The 22,243-nt window shown below is 40.2% G+C and overlaps 3 protein-coding genes across 7 annotated transcripts; 2 read left to right on the forward strand and 1 right to left on the reverse strand.

The window, feature by feature from the left end:
- Positions 1–1,635: 1,635 nt before the first annotated feature.
- LOC148425195 (uncharacterized) lies at positions 1,636–20,748 on the forward strand. 5 transcript variants are annotated; one of them, XM_088413423.1, is made up of 4 exons: positions 1,636–2,019; positions 3,632–3,790; positions 19,680–19,881; positions 20,136–20,748. In XM_088413423.1, the coding sequence occupies exons 1-4, from the start codon at positions 1,908–1,910 to the stop codon at positions 20,413–20,415; spliced, it is 753 nt and encodes a 250-aa protein (XP_088269549.1). In that variant the 5' UTR covers positions 1,636–1,907; the 3' UTR covers positions 20,416–20,748. The 5 variants fall into 5 exon arrangements, with proteins under 5 accessions (XP_088269549.1, XP_088269550.1, XP_088269552.1 ...); XM_088413424.1 differs by having other exon boundaries at positions 19,680–19,873; positions 20,136–20,376; XM_088413426.1 differs by having other exon boundaries at positions 19,794–19,873; positions 20,136–20,376.
- On the forward strand, positions 3,802–8,905 carry LOC148425196 (uncharacterized; the record flags this gene model as incomplete). Its single annotated transcript, XM_088413139.1, has 1 exon — positions 3,802–8,905. A coding segment is annotated over one exon (1,479 nt), but the record flags the coding sequence as incomplete, so codon positions are not given.
- Positions 14,411–18,048, reverse strand: LOC148425197 (uncharacterized). Its single transcript, XM_088413417.1, has 2 exons — positions 17,223–18,048; positions 14,411–16,981 (listed from the first exon to the last, which is right to left on the reverse strand). Exons 1-2 carry the CDS (start codon positions 17,353–17,355, stop codon positions 16,143–16,145), a joined length of 972 nt encoding a protein of 323 aa, XP_088269543.1. The 5' UTR covers positions 17,356–18,048; the 3' UTR covers positions 14,411–16,142.
- Positions 20,749–22,243: the final 1,495 nt, after the last annotated feature.

The following is a 22,243-nucleotide window of genomic DNA, read 5'->3' on the forward strand; positions in this document are numbered from 1 at the left end:
AAGAAGCAAAGTGAAAGTCTGAATACAGAAAACAAAATAAAACAATGTAAATCCCAACTTAATTTATGTCTCCAGTGAGACATATCTATCATTGGCAGGATCTAATTAAGAAAAATCCAAAGTCTATCAAGATGCATTTACCCAGCCTACATCCAAGCAATTACAAATAAATTGATCAAGTTGATCAACCAAATTAATTTCAATTTCATATGGAGAACTTAAACACATTACATGAAAATAAGCCCCATGGTTAAAGAAATAAGTGAGGGCGGTCTGAAGGCAACAGACTTTGACTGCCTCAATGGCACCTTGAAAATAAATTGGATCAAATCAAGGATGTGACACGAATAACCCAGTGATCCCGAATGGAAAAGGACCCCACCCAGGCACTCGAAGAGATAGACTCAAGGAGAGTTTATTAACGAAAAGCGCACGCAAGGAGTGGAATAAACAAAAACAGTCCAACGGGTAAAGTATCAAACAAAAGTCCCAAAGTACCAACACAAAGCAAGATGAGAACATGCCAGTATGACTCACAAGAACTCTTTTCGGTATTGTATTCCTAACTATATTTTGAAGAAACTAGGATGCATTGTATTTTTACATGTGAGCAACTTTACTATTCAAAAACTTCCACCAACAAATCCTGATGTATTGGAAAATGTTACATGTACACGACTACTCGCCACACACAACCGCTACGGGGAACAAAGATTACATTTTACACAAAAATAAATCCTTATTTTTTGAAGATTGGGTTAAAAGGAACATGTGGTCTTTGGCACACCTAATGAATAACGATGGTGTGTTGCTAATCTATGATCAGTTTAGGCACAAACATAATTTCAATCTGTTAAAATATGATTTTATGACATTGCTCCACAACAATTGATCCCCATGACTGAAGTATCAATAGCAACCAATTAACCCGCAATTGCCCCCACCTCTCCTTCAGGGCTTTTATATCCTGGACGGAAAAGACAAATCCTTATGAAAATAATATTTCCAGAAAAACAAAACAAAAAAATGGGATTCATACTAAATTTGATGAGAATGCAGTAAAACTAAGAACGGTGTATTTGAAACTTACGGTAGCCCCCAAAATTAAAGAAACACACTTTAAAATTATGAATGATATCTACTCATTTAAAGAATGATTACATTTACGATTTAGTTTTGAAGACAATGTGTGCACGTTCTGTAAAAATGATACTGAAACCACAGATCATATGTTCTTGTCATGTCCAATATAATACAACTATTTTGGAAGTACTACCATCTCTGGATCCCTCCTAGGTTTTAATCACTTCCAGCTCCTTTTTCAATCGATCACATAATTGGTGTCATACTTCTAAATAAGAAAATTAAAAATTCCTGTAAAAATTGTCTTATGTATGGCCAAATTTTTCATTCACAGAAAAAGGTTTCACAAATGTATCCCCATCTTGAGGAATATTTTAAAAGAATTTAGTAATGATATTAAAACGGCAAAGTTAAGAAAAAGACGATGTGTGCTTGTAGTTTACAACACCTTGAAGGAAATCCCATATGTAACAAATATTTTGTCCCACAGTAGTAGAGACGCAGGAATTCCGGGTTGATGTTCAACTTCCGCTACTGATCTGCTTCCGTTTTCGATTACTTTGTTTTTCACTTCCGCAGCCGCTGGCTCCTGACTTTTTTTTATTCCCCGATCATATCAAAGGAAGTGAAGGGTCGACGCACTAGTCCGTCGGAAATTTTGTGGACTTTGGTTTCATCCGTTACCTGTTTGTGATTGCATGAACTCATCTCGGTGCACGTTGAAGCCCCTCGAGCTAGCTAGCCTATTTTAGCTCATTCGAGCTTTGCTCGCTAGCCGCTAACAAGTGTGTTTGACAAGTTTCGAGTGAACTCGTCGAGTGAGCATGTGTTCGAGAGAGACGGGCAGACTTGATAAAGATGAGAAAGACGAGGAGGCACGTGCCAGTAAACGACCGGACGCGCTCCACCAGCTGCCAGCACTTGTCCGTGGAGCAGGTTCGCTCATTTTCTGCTTCTTTTTTAAAGTTACCATTCCGGTCCACCTCCGTGTTATTCCATGATTCTTTTCAGCCATTTCTATAACTTTGTAAAACTTTTTTAGAAGACATTCATCTATCTATCTATCTATCTATCTATCTATCTATCTATCTATCTATCTATCTATCTATCTATCTATCTATCTATCTATCTATCTCCGCTCTCTCTCTCGCTCTCTCTCTGTCTCTCTCGCTACCTACCTACGTTCGTGTTTGCAGTACATATTAGCCAACCATCCATTTTGTAGAGCAGTTTATCATCATCCGCAGGCTTGCTTTTGCCTATTCCAGCTGGCTTCGGGCAGTTGGCGAAGGACATCCTGAACTGGTTGCCAGCCAATTGCAGGACACACAGAGATGAACATCTATTGACACATCCAATCACACTTAAGGACAATTTAGTATGTCCAGTTCATCAGCTATGCATGTCTTTGGGGTCCGGGAGGAAGCCGGAGTGCTCTGAGAGAACCCAGGCGGGCTCGGGGAGAACGTGCAAACCCCACATAGGACAGCCAGAGCCAGGTGGAATTGAACTCAGGTCCCTTTAACTGAGGCGGGCGCGCTATTCACTGCACCACTAAGATGCACACAGTAAATATTAAAGCAATTAAATATATAATCTATTTCTTAAAACATTTTATGTAAACATTTGTGTTTGGCAAAACATATGATGGTCATAAGATGCATAGAAGCCTAAATTTTAAAAACATAAACAAGCAAGCAGAAAAAAAAACGAGGAGCCAGTGTGTGTGCAAACAACTGCAATGATCAACATTTTCGCTTATTCCCTAATGTTCTGCAAACAATTAAAGTTATGAAGCGCTTTCAATTTCTTTGGGAAAAAAAATTGATCAAATTTAAAACTAATAGACACCTTGATCACCTTTATGACAAATGCTTAGCAAATCAGTGTGACTGGTTTCGATAGATCTCACTCATGGATAATTTGAGTCAGAATTGGCAGCATAATCTTCTGATTGTGTGCAAAGAAAAATTTTGAAAAGCAGTTAACGGCTTTTTTTGTAAAAGTTTTTCTATTACACAGTAAGTTTGATATAAAACACAGATTTGTGACCTTTTCTTTTCGTTTGATCAGCTTCAGTCAAAAGAAACTTAGGAGTTCCAGATTTCTTTTTTCTCTTTTCTCAAAGGAAGCAACCAATCAAAAGTAAGTTTGAGTAAAGGAACAGAACTTGGTTTTGATATCCCACTTTTGTTATGTCATGGTAGCCTTTCTCTGATTGGCTGACAAGTTTCACTTCAAACACCATAGCAGCCTTATTTTCAGTGACTGTATTGCAGATGATTGCTGATTGCACTGGCGGCTGATGCCAATAACTGATGCAACATTTTTCCAAGTCAAATGTCTGTGTCTTTTACTCATGCTTTAAAAATTAGTAGTATATGTGTTATTATTATCATTACTGATTTGCGGTACCATCAGAATTTCCGTGTTGGAGATAAAAAAGTAAGAAATATTGGCCTAACAAGGAGAAACAATGAGACGCAAAGTAAACAATGTGAGGCTTGACCGATCAAAGCATGTGCCTTAGTCTTCTTGTGTCCCACAGACTTGAGTGAAGAAGATCTTGGTCCCAAGCAGCAGGACCTCGAGTGCCTCTGCGTCAAACAGGAAGGGGAGGAGGAGCTTTGCCGGGTTAAAGAGGAGGCGCATGAGGATGAAATCAGCTCCTTTTCATTGGCTGGCGTCAGTGTGAAGATGGAAGAAGGTGAGGGTCAATGCTGTGGGGTATTGCGAGTAAAAGGCCTGTTGGCCGCTGTTGGCGAGCACGTCACGTCACACTCATCTGGCAACAACGAGGAGCAGCACGCCAAAGGTGGTGCTGCACATGATGGCGACAGCAAGCATGTGAAATGCTCTCAGTGTGACAAAACCTTTGTCTACAAGTCAAGGTTGAAAAGACACTTAAGAACGCACACTGGAGAAAAACCTTTTGCTTGTGCTCTTTGCGCCAAAAGATTCTCTCTCAAGGCACATTTGACGGCACATACCAGCACGCACACCGGAGAAAAACCTTTCACCTGCTCAGTTTGCAATCAAAGGTTTGCCCGAAAAGAACATTTAACCAGGCACACAAAAAGGCACAATGGAGATAAACCATTTTCATGTTCAGTTTGTGGGCGAAGATTCTCTGAAAAGACACATCTCAGGATACACACAGGAACACACACTGGAGATAAACCATTTGCCTGCTCTGTTTGCGGGAAAACCTTCACTCTGAATTCACTTTTGACAAGGCACATAAGCATACACACTGAAGAAAAACCTTGTGTCTGTTCAATTTGTGGTAAACAATTTGCTCACAAGGGAGATTTGACCAAGCACACGAGAACACACGCGGAAGAAAAACTGTTTGTCTGCTCAGTTTGCGGTAAACGATTCACCCTGAAGGAAGGTTTGACGAAACATGCGAGAACACACACAGGAGAAAAACCTTGCGCCTGCTCAGTTTGCGGACAAAGATTCTCCGAAACGGCCCGCTTGACGAGACACTTAAGAACGCACACTGGAGAAAAACCCTTTGCCTGCACAGTTTGTGGGCAAAGATTTTCAGAAAAGGCGCGTTTGACAAGACACACGCGTACACACACAGGAGAAAAACCTTTTACTTGTTCTATTTGTGGGAAAATGTTCAACCGAAAGACAACTTTAAAAGCGCACACGAGAACACACACAGGAGAAAAACCTTTTGCCTGTATGCTTTGTGGTCAGAGATTCTCCACAAATGGAAATTTAACGAGCCACGTGAAAAGACATGATGGAGAGAAGCCTTATAGTTGCCTATTTTGTGGGAAAACGTTCAGCCAAAATGGACTTTTGAAAACACACACACGAAAACACACAGGGGAGCAGCCATTTGCCTGCTTGCTGTGTGGCAAAAAATTCACTCAGAGGGCGGATTTCACAAAGCACTCAAGGACACACACTGGAGAAAAACCTTTTGCCTGTGCCATTTGCGGTAAAAGGTTCAACGAGAATGGACATTTGACCAGACACTCCAGAACACACACGGGTGAGAAACCTTTTGTCTGCTCAGTGTGCGGTAAGGGATTTGCGGAAAACGGACACCTGAGAAGACACATGCGAAGACACACGGAATACAAGCCACTGGGCTGTGGCGTATGCCGTGGAAGCTTTTGTGGTCCTGACGAGCTGAAGACACACCGGTGTGCTGGCGAGAAAAGCGGCAGTCAATGAAGATGGTGAAGAAACAAACTCCCTCAAACACATGGTTTGCAACTACATTGGAATGTACTTGGAGGTTGAATACTAAAAGCAGAGCGTTGTTTCCTGTTATGCTTTGGGCTTTTGACTTGCGCAACTACAAAAGCGTTCTTTTCTATTGTCATACGGTGCAAACGGTACCAATACGTTTAATGATTAAGTAATAACAACTGGTGGAAGTGAGTATGTTTATATACAGCTGTATAAATATATGGATGCGTGTACTATACACATATGTACAGTGTGTGTGTGTGTGAGTGTGTGTGTGTGTGTGTGTGTGTATGTATATATATATATATATATATATATATATATATATATATATATATATATATATATATATATACAGTGGGCCCCCGGGTTACGAACTTAATCCGTTCAGCGGCTACGCTCGTATCTCGAATTGCTCGTATAGCGGGCAATCCAAACCCATGTTAATTCGTGAATGCGTGCAACGCGTGCAGAAGCCTTAGGTAAAATCATCACGCTGTATACATATATTGATATTGAGTGACATAATCTACTGTACAGTTGCGTTAAATAACAAATACAAAGGAATAACGACTTTTACCTTTGGAAAGACGTGACTTGGGCTGAGATAAGCAGAGATGAATGCTCGAAGTCAATACGGTAAGTCAGATATGCTATTGGTCTTACAGTGTCATAGTAACTTTTTCAGTCAGGGTTTTCTCTACTTCCTTCCATCCCAACCAGCTGTGCCATCAAGCTAGATAAAGGCGTTCGGCCAATAGCATATCGGCACTTCTGTGATTGACGTGTGACGCCGGCCAATAGCATCTCCGTGAGTGAGACCGGGTGACCTTAATCGACCAATAGCATATTGGCGTCTCCTTGACTGACTGATAATTATTCGCACTTTATTTTTAAACGGTTGGAATGTATTGACATCTTATTGATTAAAACACATTTAAACCTGTGACGATTTTTTGTCCTGCAATCGGCACACTTAATTTCATGTCAGCTGTTTTTCCCGACGTGAATTGAGCTGGGTGGAGGCGGAGGGGAGGTTGTGTATGTTGTATTAACTAGGCACCACACTTATAGCTTGTTCGAACGTCAGTTCACTGTTGGTTTCACTCACAGAATTGCGACAATGGCGCTGTCCCAAAGCATGTCGGGAGGTCGCCGACTAACATGACATGCAGTTTAGTCAAGCAACCATTAAATAGCACTGTAATACCACCCGTAACATGTGCAGAGTTTAACGTCTTGAGTTAATACGGCAACGCAGATAGGCTATTGGTCTTACAGTGTTACAGTAACGCTTTCAGTCATGGTGCAAATCACGGAGATACTAAAACATCATCCTCTTATTTCTTCCTTTACCGCTGCTAGTAATTTTAGAAGCTATGTCTAACAGATAAAGTTTGCAAAGTCTTCAAAACATTCCGTTTTTCACTCATTTTCTCTACCTCCTTCCATCCTGTCCCATCAAGCTAGATAAAGGCGTTCGGCCAATAGCATATCGGCATTTCTGTGATTGACGTGTGACGCCGGCCAATAGCATCTCCGTGAGTGAGACCGGGTGACCTTAATCGACCAATAGCATATTGGCGTCTCCTTGACTGACTGATAATTATTCGCACTTTTTTTTAAACGGTTGGAATGTATTGACAATTAATTAAAAAAAAACACACATTTAAACCAATGACAATTCTTTGTCCTGCAATCGGCACATTTAATTTCATGTCAGCTCTTTTTCCCTTTAGCTGTACAAACACTACACTTAAATGGTAATATATATTTAGACACCGTGAGTGAGACAGTCAGTGTGAGGTTGTAAGATCAATAGCGTTCACGTTACCGCCACAAGTATCTGTTAATAATTGTAGATGACGCAACTGCTGAATATGTTGACGCAGTTAGGCGAAAACATTTCTACATACTCAATGGCTGGTTTGTCGGAATGCTCGTAAGGCGAGAGGTTTGCTCGTAAGCGGAGGACAAAAATCTCCCTGATCCACGCTCGTAAGGCGAATTGTTCGCAAATCAGGGTGTTCGTAAGCCGGGGGCTGACTGTATATACATACACACACACACACACACACACACACACACAGTGGGCCCCTGTGTTACGAACTTAATCTGTTCAGCGGCTATGCTCGTAACTTGAATTGCTCGTATGACGGGCAATCCAAACCTATGTTAATTAATGATGCGTGCAACGCGTGCAACAACCTTAGGTAAAAACATCACGACTTTATACACGTATTAAAAATTAGTCAAATTAATCTTATGTACATTTAAATTAAATAACATAAATATACAAAGGAAAAATGACATTTACCTTTGGGGCGACGTGACTTGAGCTGGGTGGAGGAGGAGGGGAGCAGAGACGAACCCGCAGAATTTATTTATTTTCTTAAACGAGAACTTTTCTCAAACGAGAACATATCAGCGGCGATTTCCTTCTCTCCATCCTTCCCTCTCCATTTTGTTGTTGACCGAGGTCCGTTCCCTGGCAAGGAAAGTCTTGCCCTTAGAAGATTGCCGAGTGATTATAGCCATACTCACTAGCCAGGTTAACTATGCGTGCGCCTCCTTCGTATTTTTTTATTATCTCCTGCTTCGTTTCTATTGTCATCATCCTCTTACTTCTTCGTTTACCGCCACTTGCAATTTTAGAAGCCATGTCTAACAGATAAAGTTTGCAAAGTCTTCACAACACACCGACCAGCTGTGCCATCAAGCTAGATGAAGGCGTTCGGCCAATAGCATGTCGGCATTTCTGCGATTGACGTGACGCCGGCCAATAGCATATCCACATCCCGTGACTGAGACCGTGACTGTGACCTTAATCGACCAATAGCATATCGGCATCTCCGTGACTGAGACCGTGACTGTGACCTTATAGGACCAATAGCATATCCGTGTTTCCGTGACATTTTTGTTGATGCAGCAAAGCGAAAAAAATAGTGCGGACACATTGACCGGCATGTTGGATTGCTCGTAAGACAAAAGGTTTGTGCGTAAGAGGGGGACAAAAAACGCAGCAAGATGAAAAATTTGTAAAACAGGGCGTTCGTAAACCGGGGGCCCACTGTATATATTTGTGTGTGTGTGTGTGTGTGTGCGTGTGTGTATATATATATATATATATATATATATATATATATATATATATATATATATATATATATATATACACACACACACACACACAGAGTATATGATACGTGTGTGTTGCTATTTAATACAGTACTTTGTTATGTCTATGGTGTGGAATTTAAGTCTGCTCGAGGAAATGAACAATAAGAAATTCATTGCATATGAAAATCAAACTTTTGAGTCTAATCTGAAATCTTCTTCCTAGTTTGAAAGCAGAGGATTGGTTTGAAGGCCTTGTTGGTAGTTGTGTTTTTATTTGAAAATCTCTGAAGTGAAAGCCTTATTCAAAACCCTGAAACTAATCCTCATTTGAAATCCCGTACCTGCTTTGGAATGCTGATTCTAGTGTGAACAAAAGCCTAGTTTGAAAGCTCACACGCTTGACAAAGAAAAACTGACATGAAGGCTGTAAAGGATCTGAGTGGCCATGTTGAGCATGTTAGTGTTAATTAAGAATTTCTATGAGTTATTTATGTCCTGTATTTTTTTTTTTTTAATCAGAGTTGTATTTCAAATTTGACTTATTTTACAGTTACGTTTTTTTACAAATGCAAATTTGATCTTAATGAATCATCTCATTTTCATGTATATTTTAGTCCTATAATAGTCATACCAGTGCAAATAAATAAAATAACTCAAAAATACATACAATTTGTACAGTGTACAGTCTTGGTGTGCGACAATAATGCCAGGGAATTGACAAACCTAAACAAAAATATAGCAAAAAAAAAAAAAAGACACAAATACATATGTACAATTTAAATGCTATACATTTTAATAAACTTTTTTTGTTTTTAATTTATTTGACGTTTAGGTATGTCTGCCATTGCTTGCAGTCATTGGATAGTTGGTCTACGGGGCGTCTTCGTATTATACTAGGGAGACGCCTAGTTGGCCTTTGCTAGCAGCACAATTGATAGCCCGTGGCTTCTCATTTGCATTGCTCGTGGCAACTCCGAAGACACCTCTTCCAGCCATTGAGTGCAGCTTGTGGCAACTCTGGAGACGCTCCTTCCGGGCATTGTGTGTCAGAACAGAAAACAAATGTGAACAAATGAAATCACAGTCCACACTAAATAAGTTACAATACCAATACATTGAAAAAATAAATAAAAGGAAACGAGAAACATTTACAATTAAAAATGGGGAAAATGCAACGAAAGAAGCATCCATACAATAATGGGTGAAACAAAAACAAGAATACATACCAACACTTTACAACACCCGAAAAAAGAAAACATGGACGTGAAGCCACAAAGGAAACAAGGATATGCTTCGAAAGACTGGCAACAGTGTGGCAACTGCCACACTGTTCTCACACTGCATGCAGCTGCCACAAAATGAGACACTAAGTGTACTTCCGCGACTGACCATCCCCTCGGGAGCAGTGTTGCGTCTTGAGACTTTTTTTTTTTTTTTTTTAATTTACAAGTGCCACTCATTCTCGCAACACAGCCACACAAATGTCGAAATTGAGCAACAACAAAGAGACAGGAATAACATGGGACACTCGAGGTATATTAATAAAAAAAGTAAGGCACACTCAATCAACAAATAAATAAAAATTTTCACACAAAGTCCTTGTTTTCACAGCTTTCGAGTTTGTGCAATGCTTTAACGTGTCCAGGTAGGCTTTCAAGTATTATTTGAAGACAACAAAACTTGGTTTCTGCTTGGCAAACTTGCTGGCATATATATGGAATTTGGCTAACAAACATACAAGATTAAGGACAAAAGCTTTTTGGGCAGGAATCACATAAAAAAAAACAATTAAGATATACTCAATTTTAAGACATATTTGAATGTTCAATTTTCTATCCAAGAATAAGTTCAGGTCATACCAAAAGGTCTTACTGAATGTACAGTCCCAAAATAGATGAGGCAGCGTTTCCTCAGCTTGGTGACAGAAGGAACAAAGAGGGTCAATATTCAGCCTATATTTAACAATCCTTGAATTGACTGGGTAACACCTGTGCAAAACTTTGAGGGATAATTCTCTTACCCTAATGGTAACAAAAAAAGTTCTAGGGAGTAACCAAGTCTTTTTCCAATCTATATCAGTATAAGAATTATTCCATACAAATACAGATGCCGGCTTACTAATTTAATTCCTTTGGATTAGTTCTCTTATACAGTTATTTGTATTTTTACTCAGAAAAGCATCTGAATTTCCTATATGTAGATCAGAGATGATTGTCTGATTGATACCAATCCCTTCTTTTTTTATAGAATGCAAAAGCAAATAAATCCCAGAAGGAATAGCGTCAAATACAAAGGCATATTCTCCTGGGAGCACTGGAATGTTATACTCTGCTAAAAATTCAGCATAGGTGAACATATGACCCTCCTTGTTAAACAGTTGAGAAACAAGTAGTAAGCCATTATCTACCCAATTCTTAAAAAATAGAGACTTGCGCTTATAACAGATATCCTTGTTATTCCATATAAAGTATTTGTGAGGAGAAAAATTATGTTTGTAAACCAAAGACTAGCAAAACAGTAACTGCTTGTGAAAGTTGGACAACTTAGCAGGAAGTCGATCTATACTGTGATTGCATTTTAACACAAAGTTCAATCCACCTAAGGCTTCAAAGATATATGTAGATATAAAGTTCCACAGTGAAGTAGGATTCATTAGGTATCTCTTGATCGATTTGATTATAAATAATGAATGGAGCGTATGAAAATCAAGAACATTGAAACCGCCAGAGCAACAGTTGTTGATCATTACGCTTTTTCCAATAAGATGTGCTCTCTTTTTCCATATAAAGTCAAATAGGGCCCTGTCAACCTAAGCACAAACATCATTTGAAACATCAAGCGCCAAACTAGCATAAACTACTCTGGAGAGACCCTCTGCTTTAGAAAGCAAGACTCGGCCCGTTACAGTCAAGTCTCTTTGAACCCAAAGACCATGCCTTTGATTCAAGGAGGATATCAGAGGGTTGAAATTATCATTCATTCTAAACTTTTGGTCCTTACCAATAATAACACCAAGATATTTAACTTTTGTCTAAACTGGAATACCTAAGATCTCCGAATCGTTACATGTTTTAATAGGAAGTAACTCACACTTGTTCAGGTTAAGCCTGAGGCCAGAGGCTACTGAAAATGAGTCTAAAAGACTGACTGCAAGATCAACCTGAGTCCTATCCTGCAAAAAGAGTTGTGTCGTCAGCTAGTTGGCTCAGAGTGATAACTCTTCCTGCAATGGACATACCCTTTATGCTACTTTGATTAATATAGTTAGCTAACGTTTGCATGGAAAGTAAAAATAAATATGGGCTGGCCGGGCAACCTTGACGAATGCCCCTTTCCAAACTAAATCTTTAAGTGGTACCATGAGACAATTTAATGGAGCTATTCCCTGAGTTTACAAAGTGCGAACTGTTTTTATGAATTGGTCACCAAAACCAAATAATTCAAGAGCTTTAAATATAAAATGATGTTCTATGGAATCAAATGCCTTACAAAAATCAAGAAAAAGAATGAAACTATCCTCCAATACTAAATCTGAATAGTCTATGACATCTAGGACAAGTCTTATTGTTATCTATAATGTATCTGCCAGACATAAAGCCATTTTGTGATTCATCAATAATATCATTTAGGACCGTCTTTAATATACTAGCTAGACACAAAGCCATAATTTTGTAATCATTATTAAGTAGCGTGATGGGTCTCCAGTTAACCAATTAAAAAAGTATCTTTATAAGGCTTCGGAATGAGAGAGATTAACCCCTGGCATAGAGTGGGAGGGAGTTTACCCTTGTTTATACTCTCAGTAAAAACCTTAAGCAAAAAAGGAGCACGCTCCACTGAAAACAACTTAAAGAACTCAGAAGTTAACCCGTCATTTCCAGGGGATCTGTTTAATTTAACTTTCTTAATAGCCTCTGTAATTTCTTCGGTAGTAATGGAAGAATCACATATTGTCGTTAACTTCTCCAATAGTCCTAACATTACCTAAAGAGCCAAAAAAGGATTCTAGATCAGTAATTGACAAGTTAGATTTATACAAAGACTTATAATAGTTTTCATGGAATTTCGCTACATCTTCTGGTCTATCAACAACCATGCCATCTATAGATAACTTATTTATACCATTTTTAGTTTCTCTCTGTTTCTCTAATTTGAAGAAATAGCTGGAACTCTGCTCTCCCTCTTCTAACCACTTGGCCCTTGAGCGTATGAATGCTCCTTTGGCTCTGTTGGTGTGCAGCTGATCTAATTTAACCTGGAGAATATGCAGTCGTGCCCTTTATGCCTCCGATAGATTTTCAGGCAGCATAGAGGACAAGGAGAGTAATTCAGTAATCAAGCTATTCTCTTCTTCTTTCCTATTTCTTTTCAATTGCGCCTCTGTATCCATTAAAAGTTTTCTCAGTTCAAATTTTAATAGCTCCCAATATTTCCCATATATTTGTTCACTTTCTGCCAATTGCATGTACTCAGTAGTTTTACTTTTAATTAACACAATTATAGATTCATTCAACAAAAGCGAGTTATTTAGCTTCCAATAAGCAGGAGACCTTTTCATACCCCTATTTGATGTATTCAGAAACAAAACAATGGTCCTATGGTCCGTCAGCGGCATTGGGAGGATTTCAACTCTGCATTGCTTCTTGAGACTAAAATGCCTTTGGCTTGTTGCTGTGGTGCAGAAAGATGTACTATCTATGCATTGTTACACTGGTGTAAACGTTATTGGATGATTTTCACTGTTGCCTTTTTTGCATGAATTCTGCTTTTCTTTTGTTCCATAGCCAGCAATGGAACGTGTTTTATTTGCTGTGAATATGCATGTTTTGTGCATTTTTGAAGCAGAAGCGTTGTTCGTGAAGATAAACTTTCCCTCTCTTGTCTTCCCTAGGTATGTTTAATGTTTATTGACTACTATCTGCAGAATATTTTCTGATTTGTACAGGACAGTGCGTCTTCACTCAGTACACTACCGTGTCCTGGGTAGCATTCTTTCCCCGTTTTCGGGTTTGTGTTAAGGAGTTTTGAGTAGGGTCAAAGAAATGTAGTTTTATTGATTGATTCTGTATATGCTGTATACATATGTTTATTTATCAACGTTGATGTTGTATGGCTGGGAGGTGATGTGGTTGCAGTGTTTCTCTCAGGGATGCAGAAGACAAACTTCTGTACAGCGTTATCTCTACTTAGAACTCCTCTTATTACAAAAAAATCAGCTTACGCAATGTGAAAAAATATTGTCTTCTGTGACAAGAGAAAATTAAAGGTATTGACCCCAGAGCTCTTGCGCCAACATGACTGGAATGTATTACGTTGTCACAGCCTGTCATGTCTACCGTATTTCTCACAGTTTTACATGCATTTTATCATTTATTAATATTGCGGGTTGCCCACAAACCAGACAATAGTGTTTTGCATTTTTTATATTTACTCATTTCATTACACCTCCCACCCACAATTTACATTGTAGAACTAATAAACATCAAATTGACATAAGCTACGGCTAACACTTGTCATGTCAAGGCATGGCGGCGTGCAGAGGTGGAAGGAATGTGAAGGAAATCATATATTAGGTTGTTATCATGATGTCCTTATTTCTTGTCTAGAATAGTGTGCATTGCTATCCATCTATGCAGTCCTAGTTCATCTCGCCCCAGTCCTTAGATAAAGCTGTTGACGCAGGAAAGTGTGAGCTGGGACCTTGGTCCAGCTGTTGGTTGCACCTGACCGGCTCTTTTTGTTAAGTCTTGTGATCTGCAATGCTTTGCTTGAATGAATAAAAACCAGGCAGGGATGCTTGAGCAAATTGAATTAGTGCCGGCAACGCATGAGTTCGCTCGCCAAGCTTTTTCCCTGTGCCATGGTATAGAAAAGTCAATCTTGGTTGGTCTGAGTTACTCTTTTTGCTGCTTAGCAGCTAGGCTTGTCCTAGTCTTCTTTTAGAGATTTCTCTGACAAGGAATGGGACCAAAGATGCAGGAGGACGAAAAGATTGTGCTCAAAAGATAGGGTTTAATGACTAAATAAGGCACGATCGACGCTTGACAAAAAATTGGGCAAAGTAGCAAACGAGAAACATAACTCACAAGAACCGCTATCGGCTGACGGGGGAGAATGAAAAGTGAGTGCGAGTAGGAGGGGAACACACAGCGGCGTAGGGAACATAAAGAAAGGCCATCGGCGGGGTAAGAGGTACAATGATTTGACAAAGGTTACAGAGGGACAATGGCTTAAATACATGAAAACTAATTACAGAAAACACACTACAGTGGACGGGAACATGAGGCAGGGGAACCGGACTGGCAAACACGCGAGAAACAGGGACACGTGGACAACAGGTGGATGAAATCAAACTAAAGAGACGGAGAAACAGGCAGACGCAGGGGAAACCAACATTAATTTAACAGGTGAAATAAACCAAAAACTAGTCAAGCTAAATCCAAAACTAGAAAAAATCCAGACAACATCCAGATAACATTGTCCATATTCACATAAAAACACATATGTAATATACCACTTTGGGCGTCTGACGTTAGTGTTGTTAGCATGTCGTTAGCATGTCGTTAGCACTTTAACTTTAAGGACATCAAACATGAAGCACTTTGTATGACCCCCAAACTACACTTAATTTAACTTATATGTTCAAAATAATCGAAAAAATATTAATTATTGCTTCTGTGGAATTGTTTTCTAATTTTGTTCACTGATTTTTACTGCAGTCTTGTACTTTTCATCTTTACATGCTTCAGCCACACTTCCCACCAACAATTTACACCAATTTACATCACAGAACTAACAAACATAAAATTAACATTAGCTACATTAGTACATTTTCACATCAAAAAACATATAGTATGTAACATACCACTTTGGGCGTTGTTAGCATGTCATTAGCACTTTAGCAATGATATCACACAGGAAGTACTTTGCATGATTTCAAAATAAACTTAAGTAAACTTACATGCTCAAAATAACCTAACAAACAAAATGATTCCTGGATCACTGGAAATGTCAAATAAAAACATACAAAAGAAAGAAAAAAAAAAGGTCTCTCTCTACACTCTTCACCAGCACCATCTCAAGGCAAACAAAACAACCACATTCATATTGTCAACTGCTACATTTAATATGATTAACTTAATGGGTTTAGGAGCCATTGTTATTCTTCTTTACATGATATGTTTTGATTATGTTGCACAATTGTAATCATAATTTGCATTTGTTATCATTTTTGATGCATGTTTATAATTTAATACTATTAATTTATGGGTTTAGGAACATTTTCCAAACCCCCCAGTTTGGAACACATTAGGCTATTTACATGTAAAAAGTGTCTCTACTTATGATTCACATTACCAAATGACTTCTGGAACTAATGAATTTCCTAAGTTAGAAGTACAACTGCATTGTCTTCCTTAGTTTTGCAGCATTGCAGAGGACGAATAACTTCGGAAAAACGAGTGTGTCTACAGTACATAAACACACATGCCCAGACCTGTTACATTTGGAGCGGTTTCCCTCAAGTTAGAGAAGCAGGACACAGCAGCACCATTCTTCTGTCCCCAATCAATTTATTGGCCAGGCGGCATTTTTCACAATTGAACTGCTGAAAAGGTACATGACGTTGGGAACAGCATGAAATTTTCAACAAACAAAATCATTGGAGTACAAAAATCAAAATTTGGACCGAACTTCAATGTCAACCTCGGCTCGGACATCAAGCTTCACGGACTTTTCTCCAGAGCACACTTGTGCCTCTTAAGACTAAATCGAGTGGAGAAGGTTCTGTCGCAGGCGACACAACGAAAAATTTCCTTCTCCAGGTGTATTCTGCTGTGCTTCTTCAAATGGCCGTTTTCGCTGAATCGGAGACCGCAAACCATGCAAGCAAAGGGTTTCTCCCTGGTGTGGATTAGGGCGTGTCTCTGCATCCTGTGCTTGAAAGAGAACATTTGCCCGCAAACCGAACAGTCAAAAGGTTTCTCCCCGGTGTGCGTTTTTGCGTGCATTCTTGCATTATTTTTGGCAGCGAATCTTCGGCCGCAAATAGAGCAAACAAAGGGTTTCTCGCCTGTGTGTACTCTTGTGTGTAGTGTCAAGTTTTTCTTGACGATGAATCTTTTCCCACAAACTGTGCAGGCAAAAGGTTTCTCCCCTGTGTGTGTTCTCATGTGCAATTTCAAATTCCCCTTTGTGCTTAATGTTCTCCCGCACACAGAACATTCCCATTGTTTATTGTCAGGGTGACAGGTAGAGGGTTCTTCTTCCTCACCATCACCATAATCATGATCAGGGTCTGAAGAATGTGACGTGATGTCACTATCTGAGAGTGGAGCGAAGAGGCTTTCGGTTTGTGACGCCTCCTCCCCCTCGTCTGTCACGATTGGATCTGAGCTACAGCCCCTCTGCTCTGCCCCTCTGCTCTCCTCCCTCTTGGCCTCATCATCAACTTCACTTTTCAAAACAAATGTCAGTGGATGCAGGGCATCGACATTGTCCCCTTCCTCTTTAACGCGGGGGCACTTTGGTTCCATTCTCTTGAGACAAAAGTCTTCACAGACGTCTGCAGGGCACATAAGACAAAAAAAACATTGGGTGTGAAAAAACACCGCTCTGTGAATTAATTATACTTTTATTAATAAAAGCATTAACATATTAATAGAAATCACACTACCACAACTATGCAATCGCTCCTAATGTTTTCAGTGTAAGAAAAGAGCTTGGCTAAGGAACGAATTTGGGAAAGAATTTGCTCAAAAAAAAAAAAAAGATAGTCAAGAATTGAGAGTAAGAAGTGATCCAACCTGCTTGGTGGAATCCAGCCGGAGGCCGCACGCAAACGACGTCTACGCTTTGACCTTGGAGCTCGTAACGTTCCCCTTTTGCCACAAAGTCGCTCCCCTCGTTCTCTTCTGCTTTCACGCGCTTTGCACACATTTTCACGCGACAGAAAAACAGCACTCGACGCTCACACTTGGCCTTGTGATGCTAACGAAAAGCGCCTGTGCTGCAGTAATGGCTAGCGAGCTAAGCTATGCTATTTAAACTCGCTCCTCGAGAAACTTCGAAGAGCATCGAGACATATCCATCCGGGCGGCAAAATTTAATGAGCGCTCTTTTATTTCAGGGCTTTAGTGGTGATGTGAGTCATCTGCGCAAGCTTCAGTATCTTTCCAACGATTTGGATCAGAAGGGTTTGGTTAAGAAACGCGCCTATGGTTAAGCGAAACGTGTGGGGTGTAGTACAGCAAGCCCACTTGGACAAACTAGACAAAGCTTGCTTGGTTCTGTCTTTTGGTACCTGCTAGGTTCTCGAACTTCGCTGCCTGAATTTGTTCTACACTCAAGAAAATCGAATTGTGATTCCCAAATTTGCATTAAAAGTGTAATTTCCCAATAGTAACGTTTCGATACAAACGCAAACAAATTAGCATGCCATGTTTTCCATAGTAATGCAGTGATCCCTTGCTACTTCGAGATTTGACTTTCGCGCCCTCGGTCTTTCGCGGATTATTTTTTAGGGGGGAAAACAAAGCTACACTGCATTGCGAAGAGACATTCTGTGACGGGTTTTTGCATGCCAGACAGACAAGGTAACTATAAATGCACTTGCCACAGACCCTCCTCGGATGTGGAACTACTGCATTACAAATATTTACTTAAATCTTAAATGATTAAACCTTATACACTGCACAGTAATTTAACTTTTACCCCTTCCCTTTGAAGTCTCGTGCAGCTGCGGTTATATTAGCAGCGGCCCAGACATTGAATTAAAGTAAAATCTGTACATGATCAAACATGATAATACAATTTTATTGCAAAAGAAATCTAGGTAAGAGATTTCCAATAGCCTGGTGAACGTCTGCTCTTCTGCCTCTGGCTATTGACAACAATGTGTGCCGGGGTGCGTTTAGTGAGTTACACATCATGCCCCTGTAGAGTTGTCTACTACCGCCCCAACTCCTGCTTTTACACCCACAGGGACATGCCATGTCAGTCATCAAATGCACAAAGGGCAAACACAGATGTTGTGAGGCAGTTGGCACACACACACACACACACACACACACACACACACACACACACACACACACACACACACACACACACACACTATTGAGGCAGAGACACAATCGAGCAAACGTTTACCAGACCGTTGGAAATCTCTTACCTAGATTTCTTTTAAAATAAAATGTTTTTTTCAAGTCTGAAGTCTCCATTGTTATCATGTTTGATCATGTACATATTTGACTTTAATTCAACGTCCAGGCTGCTGCTAATATGACCGCAGCTGCACGAGACTTCAAAGGAAAGGAGGAACTGTTCACTTACTGTATGCAGTGTATAAGATTTAATCATTTAAAACTGCAGTAAATGTGTACTGCAGTAGTTCCATGTCTGAGGTGGGCCCGTGACAAGTGCATTTATACTTACCTTGTCTGTCTGGCATGCAAGAAACTACGGAGCCCCTAAAGGGACAAGGAGGGGATAAAATTATTGCGAGGTTTCGCAAAGTATTGTGAGATCTCGTAATATATTTGCGAGATCTCGCAATATTTATTGCGGGATACCGCAATCCTAGTTCCTGCATCAGTGAACCGGAAGTTAAACAAACACAGCAATGGAGCAGCCTGAGCCGACACAGCATCCATGGGAGAAGTTTATTGATTTTTATTTTAATATTGGCCTAACTTACAAACACATAAAATCCGTTCTTGCACGCAGACATGGATTTGACATAAGCGAGAGACACCTGAAAAGAATACTTAGGGCGAGGGGGCATTCCCGTTGTAATGGCTACTGTGATCTTGCGGTTCTTGGAGAATTCATCAGCAACGAATTACAGTTCTCTGGCCAGCTTCATGGGTACCGGTGAATGTACACTAAATGTAGATAACATGGGCTACGAATAAAGAAGGAGGACGTGCGGTTGGTGATGAAAGAGCTGCATCCGAGAGGAGTGTCACTAAGACAAGCAAGTTGCTACTTTTCGAGAGGTCCTAATTTCATTTGGCACATGGACAGTTATGACAAACTGAAGCCATATGGCTTTTGTATCAACGAAAGCATCGATGCTTTTTCTCGGAAAATGATCGGGCTTAATGCCTATACCACGAGTAGTGATCCAAAGTTGATCGGAGGTTATTACGTTGACGCAGTTCAACGTTTCGGGGGCTGCCCAAGGATTGTGAGAGGCGATCTCAGGACTGAAAACGGCCTTGTTTGAGACTTTCAGCGGTTCCTCGTCCCGATCCATTCAGATGGCACTGTTGATAGCTACCCGGAGGAAGCAAGCACTGCCAATCAACGGATCGAGTACTGGTGGGGTTTTCTGCACAACCAGTGTGTGGAGTTCTGGATGTCATTGTTTGCAGACATCAGAGACAATGGATTCTTTGATGGCGGGTTTCTGGACAAGGCCATCCTTCAATTTTGCTGCATGGGACTCATCCAGGTAGGTAGGTGAGTGAGTGAGTGAGTGAGTGAGTGAGTGAGTGAGTGAGTGAGTGAGTGAGTGAGTGAGTGAGTGAGTGAGTGAGGGGAGGAAGAGAGGAAGCGGAGCTCAGGAGAAGAGAGGCAAAGAGAGGGAGAGGAGGTGAGAAAAGACAGGAAGGATGGAGAGAGCATGGGAGAGGAGAGAGAAAGACTGAGACAGAATTGTTTGTTTTACTGTTTGTATTTACAGTTAATTCTGTTTTGTATATACTTTTTAACAGAATGAGTTGGATGATACTGCACAGGCTTGGAATTTTCACACAAGAAGACCATCGAAAAACATTGGTGTCCCCAGTGGTCGACCCATTGCCTAAACTCTATGGGACCAGAGACTTCCTTTCCCCGGTTGAAGATGAACATCTTCAGCTGTGCAAAGATGAATGTGTCTTTGGCCGGGCAATACCATGCGATCCAGATGTGTATGAACTAATGCAACATCATAATGGCAGAGTCCCATCTAACTCTACCAAGAGATCCCTATCAGGCTGTGGACTTGTATAGGCACCTAAAAGAGGCAATCACTGCATCATAGTCATATTTCAAGAATATTTCATTTTGCCCTGTTGGGTAACAGTTCATCAGCAATTATTTTGACAGTTGGTTGTTCAGGTCAAATGTTTTTGTAAAAATGTCACAAAATGTTTTTTTTTTTTTTTTTCTCAGATGTGATGTATTTGAGAGTAAACACACTTTGTAGCCAAGCACTGTAACATCAAAGTAGAGCAGAAAATGTATTTCTTATTCGTTATTAAATAAAATGAACATTTGGCGTCTGCAAACCTGAATAAATGTAAATGTTGCCTTATCTGTCAATAAAAATAGAATTGACATCAATATGTACACTAGAGCAGTGGTCCCCAACCTTTTGATCACCGCGGCCCGGTAAAAACCACATCACAAACGTATGGACGGGGTATGGTATGGACTTTTTGTCCAATTTCTTTTTAATCGCGATAGGAGAAGGGTGGGGGGCGAGCTTGCTGTGCACTTCACGGTAGATCGGGAAAAAAGAGCATTGCTGAGAACTTTCACTTTTCTGGGATGTGACAGACCCAATATTTTCACCGACAGCACCTTTATTCTTTGCGGCAATACTCGCCTGCCAAAAAATAAAAGTTTCAATGTCGCAATCGAGTGGCCGAGACCGTACTAAATATTGTGCTGACAGTGCTGCGGTATCGTTAGCTTAGCACAGTAACTGCGGTTCAACAGCTGTTAAGTGAAGCAAACGCTGCACATACCAGTTGTCGCAAGTTCTCGCTTCCGCCTTTCGACAAGCCAGGTGAGGGCTCTTGCTTGGCTGTGTTTCGTATTGAAAGCTCAGCTGGCCGTGTTGGATCGCTCCCGGTGACTACAAAGCGGCCGCCATGAATCATTTTTGCCCCCTGCTTAAGCCGTTGAGTGTTCCCGAAGGTGATTGGCTGTGGCGACTCGAAACGCGGAAAAGTAAATAAAAAATAACTTCACCCGAAAATCGCTTCTCATGACCGCGCGCGGCCATTTGCGTCGCTCCATTCGCGTCCATCGCGTCGCCCGACGTGCATTCGCGCCCAGTCACGCGAACTCCATTGAGTACAATACAAAACGCTCCGCTTGTTCACCTCGTTGGCGTTCGGTGCACGCATACCATTAAACTAAATCATCTCCAAAACATTATTTCGTGTGCAGCCCATGCGGCCCGGTACCACTTGATCCACGGACCGGGGGTTGGGGACCACTGCACTAGAGTATTTATATGTCACTTTGTGGCAAAATGAAATCACATTCAACAGAAGTTCCTGCAGTGAATTAAAGCATTATAATGAAAATAATACAATTATTCTGAAGGCCATCTCACAAAGGTAAAAATTAGCTTAGACATTTTATAAACAGGAATGTTCGTTCATTGGTATCTCAACATTGAGTTTCAGAATGTTTATGAATGTGCAATCAACTGGAATAACTTATACCAAATGTAATTAACAAATTACATTACAATTAGATGGACAACTAGGAAATTACCCCAATATGCTTTTTGGAACAATTGAAAATTAATGCTTTTTTAATTTTCAAAGTATAATTCAAACTATAAAATCAATATAAAGTGTGCACCTAATGTATCAACAAAATCAACAATGTTCTATTTCGCCAACGGAAAAATACTATTACAGGCTGATATAAATTAAGGACTGTGTAGCACTATGTTTAGTGCATCGGCTGCTTAAATGGCAACAAAAACAGACAAATAAAAATTAATCAAATCAAATCAACCATTTAATAACGCCTGTTGTTGTTTGACCTGATCAAGCTTGCTCTCAAGTTCAAATGATCATGATGCTGAGACAAAAAG

This window comes from Hippichthys cyanospilos, chromosome 4 (assembly GCF_059441005.1).
Source record: "Hippichthys cyanospilos isolate Australia breed blue-spotted pipefish chromosome 4, RoL_Hcya_1.0, whole genome shotgun sequence".
In the NCBI taxonomy this organism is placed as follows: domain Eukaryota; kingdom Metazoa; phylum Chordata; class Actinopteri; order Syngnathiformes; family Syngnathidae; genus Hippichthys; species Hippichthys cyanospilos.

Coding starts and splice junctions, on each gene's coding strand:
- LOC148425195 (XM_088413423.1), top strand. CDS start 1,908: ATGTGTTCGAGAGAGACGGGCAGACTTGATAAAGATGAGAAAGACGAG. Junction 3,791..19,679: donor CAGTGTGAAGATGGAAGAAG/GTGAGGGTCAAT, acceptor CGATCCATTCAG/ATGGCACTGTTGATAGCTAC. Junction 19,882..20,135: donor GGACTCATCCAGGTAGGTAG/GTGAGTGAGTGA, acceptor ACTTTTTAACAG/AATGAGTTGGATGATACTGC.
- LOC148425197 (XM_088413417.1), bottom strand. CDS start 17,355: ATGTGTGCAAAGCGCGTGAAAGCAGAAGAGAACGAGGGGAGCGACTTT. Junction 16,982..17,222: donor GGCTGGATTCCACCAAGCAG/GTTGGATCACTT, acceptor TGTGCCCTGCAG/ACGTCTGTGAAGACTTTTGT.